The 6,065-nt window shown below is 40.6% G+C and overlaps 1 protein-coding gene across 1 annotated transcript; it reads right to left on the bottom strand.

Annotated features, from left to right (window-relative positions):
* Positions 1-1,421: 1,421 nt before the first annotated feature.
* Positions 1,422-2,090, bottom strand: LOC311104698 (neurogenin-1-like; the record flags this gene model as incomplete). The annotated part of the gene is made up of 1 exon (XM_084146579.1): positions 1,422-2,090. One exon carries the CDS (start codon positions 2,088-2,090, stop codon positions 1,422-1,424), a length of 669 nt encoding a protein of 222 aa, XP_084002705.1.
* Positions 2,091-6,065: the final 3,975 nt, after the last annotated feature.

Raw genomic sequence — 6,065 nt, 5'->3', positions numbered from 1 at the left:
CTGGAGAATTTATCCTGAATCTCTTTAGAAATAAAATGATCCCGGGCAGATGGATGATCACAAAGAAAACTCTAAGTAAAACCTCTTTAAATGCATATCTGGGTTGGGAGAATAAAATTCTATAGAAACCTCCCAATGAAATTTTTATAAACTGGTCCCACACATGCAAAGGCCTCAATGCATTTTCCAAATGAGGATGCAATGTAATTTATCAGTGTATAGTGTAACAATTTGAATATTTATTTTAATCTGCCTTCTACAATATATGTATATATATATATATATCTCAGATTTTATTTGGCCACATTAACAATCTTAGAATTTGCTATTTTGCCTGTTGAAAGTACCCAAAGATGATACATTCAACAGTGATGATGGTAATGGGTGATGATGGTAATGGGTGATGAGCTGCAAGAAAATCTCAACTGGTGGATGCACCTGCTGCGCGCTCTAAAACCGTTATCTTATTAATCACACCCCTTTGTTTCATGAATAGGCCACGCGCGGACACTAACTACCCCTGTTATTATTTTCATAATTAAGACAATGATTGTTATGTTCATGGGGCTTGTGATGCGCTTTATCAGTGCCACAATCAGCACGCGTTGAGTGCTCAGCTCTCAGCAACTAAGAAACATTTGAAGAGTCCAAACACTGAGAAATATTCGTTTAAAAAGTTATATTTTTATTTGTAGAAAAATGGTTCACACACTTTTCATGTAAAGAGAATAGAAATCTATTTATATACAAAATACATTATGACAGGCGAAACTTGAATAAATTAACTAAAAAAACGTCGTAGAAGGGTCCTCTCTAACCTCTTCGTGGGATTGAGTCTTTCTATTGAACAGAATTGCAGTTTTCAGGGGGTCATCTCCATAATGCATGAGGCCAGCTCTTTGTCTTCTGAAGGCCTTTCACTCCATTGTCAGAGCGGTGAAACTGAATTTCCACGCTCGTTTTTCTGCATTATCGCTCTACTAATTGTAAAATTGACTTTTCACCTCAGTCTACAAAAGCAAATCTGTCTTCTTCTTTTTAATGATAATACTCTTCTAATAGAGGTTGAGGTCAAGATCTGTGAAGTGGACTTCTAGTAGGCATCGTATGCGCTGGAAAAAGTGCAAAGGTTTTGGAGAAATATAAAACGTATTGCAAAACAATCATACTCAAATTAGAAAAGCCGACAAATTAAATTACTGTTCAATCCGAATGTAAATTAGAGCATGTAAAAATAGTAAAACAAACCAACTGTATAAAACACACCCACAGAGACATGGGTTAAGGCAAACAGTGATATCATTCAGTTTTTTTTCCCTTTCAACAGAGTAACTGAAGTATGCATTCAGTTATTATTCTGCTATCACTCTATTGTATCAATCTCGCAGTCCACAACATTTTGTGGGAAGGCTTTAGTTCAGTTAGTAGGACATGCCTGGTACAAAGCTGTGGTAGCTGTACTGCAGAACATCAGTCTGGAAACACCCATAGTCATCCTGGGCGGCTGGGCTGCTGGGACTTGAAGTGCAATAAGACGGAGAGGAGGAAGAGGAGGAAGCGCTGGAGCTCCAGGAGCAAGCATCGCTGGCCGGACTCCGGGCGTCCACAACGCACAGGTTGGGAAGCAAGAGAGGAGCATCAACCCGTGACTTGTTCTGGTGCTGTTCAATATCCGCGATGCGTATGGTCTCGGAGAGCGCCCAGATGTAGTTGTGAGCGAAGCGCAGAGTCTCGATCTTCGTGAGTTTGCTGTCGTCGGGGAACGCCGGTAGAACGGTCCGGAGGTTCTCCAAAGCGTCATTCAGGCTGTGCATTCTGTTCCTCTCGCGGTCGTTTGCCTTTACGCGCCGGTTCTTCTTGACCACGTGCACGGTGGCTTCGTTCCTCGCTCTTCCTCTGCGTCTCTTCTTCTGTCCCAGATCGGTAGTGCTCGAGCCCTGGCTGTCGCTGGCCGGGGAGGCGGGCTTGCCGATGGAGGATGACGGGGAGGATGCGTGCATGCTGCTGCACGAGTCTTCGTCATCGTGCATGAAGTAGTCGCAGCTCGAACTGTCCATGTCAGAGTAAACGGTCTCCATTGCGGTGCACATGATGTTTTTCCTGCAGAAATAAGAGGAGAGGGAATGGGTTAAACACTGTAAATGCAAGAGCGCATGGTAAAGTTAGGAAAGCAGGCCTAGTCAAGGCAATGGCGAAGGACTCTGAGAGGAGAACGAAACCTACCTTAGGAATCTGGTTGGAGAAAGTACAGTATCAGTTGTCTTGCAAAGAGCCAACGTCCGAAAAGGAGTTTGTATGAAGAGTACAAGGCACGCGTCTTGCTCTTGCGTTTGAATCAGCTCGTGTGAGCGAATGAGCCTGGCACACGACTGGCCTCAGATACCTTATATACCCTGGTCAGACAATGGTCGTACCCCTCTCGCGCTGGCATTTGTGTGAAGGATGGATGAATGGGATGCATCAGGTCTGCCCCGTGCCGCACTGCCATCTCATTAGCATAATGTATGCCTGTTGTTTGTTCGAGCTCCGAAGCGTGCCTGTAATCACGACCGTCCAATGAGAGCAGGGGACCGCTGCCCAGCCACGCGAGCACCACTGTTACTATCCATATCTGGACCAAAGACCAAGCCCACTTTAAGTTAAACCTTTAAAGTTAAATGAAAGAAGAAGAGGAGCAAATGACTGGAGCGCTTAGCCCCACAGGCAAGGGCACGCTCCAAAAAATAAATTCGCCTATCTTCTGTCCAAGATTCGGTCTATAAACCTATAGAACCTTGTATGAGTATCAGCTAAAATCGAATATATACAAGCAAAAGGCATTTCTTATATATCGAAATGAAATAAACATTTGATTTTGAAAATTTTTGAAAATGAGACTGTTTTCCAAGTTTTAGAACAAAACACAAAAAGTTTCTGTAGAAAAATTAGATAGACATAACAAGGCTACCAAACATTTAGACAGTGTATTCAAAAAGTTTGTATATATATCTATATTTAAAAAAAAAAACGTTTTAAAGATGTAGAGTAAATTCACCACCCCGATATATTTAAACTATTCTGCGTAATTACGTAATTACGCACAAAGTTGCATGTATGCATTCGCATTTTAGGGCTATAGCCTATCTAGCATATAAAGCAGGACAGGGTTAATTCATCTTCACAATTTCCCCCACAAATCTACAGTCAACCCTGGCTAATTAACATTCAAAACATGAAGGGCACAGCAGTAAAAATGTCTAGCGCATGCATTGGGCAATTTTTAAAAGGGTTTTTAAAGACATCTTTATGAGAAAGGCATAACATATCCATTAATTATTCTATTTATTCAATTTCCAGCATCTCGCCTCTCCTTTGAAAAAGTGGATGGGGGTACTATTTAAATAGTTTGGCCAGGGACCTGCAGTGCCTTTCTGCTGACGGTATTATGAGGGTAGAGGGACAGTCATTTATAAATAATTACACAATGTTTAGAGTCTTCGGCCATGTATAATATATCAAAGCGATTATAAGGTGAATTGTTCCATTGTAGGCTACGCGTCTCCCCTCACTTCTTTTCACTCCTATACGCGTTGTCCCTCGTTCCAAATTCGGGCTCCTCTGGGCTTTTGTCACCCTTTTTTCACCCTTTTGTCACCCTTTTTCACCCTTTTGTCACCCTTTTTTTCAGCCTGAGCCACTCTATTGGCGTTATTCTTATTTAAATAGTCTCAGCAGGAGCAAAACACCCCGGCTCTGAGGCATGCTCCTAGATTCTATATCACAAATCATTTGAGCGTATTTGTTGGACTAAATTCGTGCATGATAATGTCATATATTTGCCTTATTTCGATAGGCCTATATGATAACAATTTCCATTTGTAAAAGGCTGAAGTTGTGACACAGACTTTTGATGATGTTGCCACACGCCGGAGGTTGGTTTATGAGGAAAATAACACGTTAAACCCTTACAGACCAATCCTGTGCTCGGAAGTGCCAACCTACAGGGATAGGGATCGATTTTATTGTTACAACACCAAACTGTCAGTAATAACATCAAAGACGAGGAACAGCTTGAAGAAGTATTTTGGTTTTAGTTAGGACATTAGTAGGTATTCATGCTTTATTGCTCTTATAAAGTGATAAAAGGTAACATTTTTACAATATGACTTAGTTGGTTTGCCCTAGAAGCGTGAGCCTGCATGGAGACCAGGCTGGTATTGCGGATAGGACAAGTTGTCTGCGGGGGTAGAGAAAGCAGCGTTTTCTGCCCACACTTGAGAGAGGTTGCCTGGGTGATGCTGTGACAGGATTAGGCACAAGTGCACGAGATGTGATTACATTTCAATAGCAGAAACACGAGAGAAAATGAAACAACCGAATTACCCAAAATAGAAACAAATAAGAAATAAGAAAGTGATTCGATTGAGAAAATAAAATCTATTCAATTGTATCATTAGACCACCCCATGTGATCAATTTGTTGTATTATTCGATTTTATTCGAAATATTATAGCATGAATTGTGTTGAATCAAAGGTGATTTATTAAAAGAGTAGGCTGTAATATCACATTTGCACGGCAGGTGCTAAACTCGTGGTTAGGAATAAATAAATGCCTTGTGCAAGGTGCTATGCTGTTGAGGTCATAATACCTCCATTGACACTAGAGTAAAGGAAGTGTGGGGGGATAGACTCTCTCCATTCTCTAGCGGCATATTCCTCCATTTATTTCACATCTATTTATACAACCTGAATTAAAATTCAATTTTGTATTTTTGCAAAAGCATTAATCCCCGGGTATTAACGCGATTACTGTCCGCAAAAGATATTTGAGTCAGAAAGTCTGAACGGAGTTTTCAGATGTTAATCCGTTGTTTAATCCCTTCCCTTGGCGTTCAAGCAGGAGCCCAGGCGAGCGGAGTTTTTTTTCTTCTTGTTAAAAACTCAAGCAGGGCAGAATAGGGCCATTACTTTTCAATGGTAATTCATTCCTTAGTCCAGTGCTTCAATTGTACCCAGATACTACTCTCCACATCTCAAAGCTCCCCTTCATCTTTGTAAAGGCATTAGCCAGACATAGAGAAAAATAAAACAAGTCTTGCTTACAACCGTGATGGAAACAAACTTATTTGTAGCAAACTGGGGTATCTTTCTACGGATTCACGGTTTCTTGGACAGTTCAGTTCCATTTTACACCCACTGTGTTCATTTCTAAATAAACAAATAAATACGTTTAATATTCTCATGGGAAAAACCACAGCATCCCTACCCTCCCAAAGATCAGGCTGGATAATGCTCATAACTTTAAAACGAATTATCTCTTCCATGCAACATGCCTGGAGAACAGAGAAATGTTACAGAATAAACTCTAGAGAATGTTTTTTTTTTGTTTTTTTTAGGTCAAATGTTGATTGGTGCACATCACAAATGACTTTGGTTGGCCAATTAGTCAGGAGACTTACTTATTTATGATCGAACATGGAAGTGTGTCCTTTATCACCATTCTGTAATAAATAAGTGTTTTATTCTGTTGTAGGGGGATGCTACTTCACCCACACAATCATTCAAACGTTACGTTTAATTGTAATTTTTTTTGGTGTACATTTTCCAAATTAGTGTGAAAAACAATTTTATTCAAATGAATAGTTTTTCAGTAAATATTGATTTGTATTAGCCTATATGAAAGCACATATAGCTCCCTCCAAAGCAAGTATGCTAAACACTGTCTTGCAGAGGCAAAACCTTAAAAAGGGTCATGCTGTCTGTGGTTGGATGCGGTTGTTTGCCTATGGGTAGGCTATGCACATGCACACACTTTCCTCTCTTTAACCATACACCTGCTTGTTTGTGTTTTGGGAGAGAGTCAGCCATCCCTCAATTAGGCTTCTATCCGTGATACCTGCCTCTTTTTATTTATTTGGGAACATCTTAGCTAAATTAGATCTCCAAACAGGTGCTATTATTGTAATGTGATGGAATCTCATTTAGGGCAACCTGAATGCTAATGGTGTGGCCTCATTGTGAAGCGGTCTCTAGACTGCTGCAGTTCGCGAACCTGCTGCTATCAATCACATGTTCTGGTCTAAATA

This window comes from Coregonus lavaretus (assembly GCF_964263955.1).
Source record: "Coregonus lavaretus genome assembly, chromosome: 29".
Lineage (NCBI taxonomy): Eukaryota > Metazoa > Chordata > Actinopteri > Salmoniformes > Salmonidae > Coregonus > Coregonus lavaretus.
The sequence above is the reverse complement of the archived record's forward strand: the minus strand, read 5'-3'. Positions and strand labels throughout refer to the sequence as shown.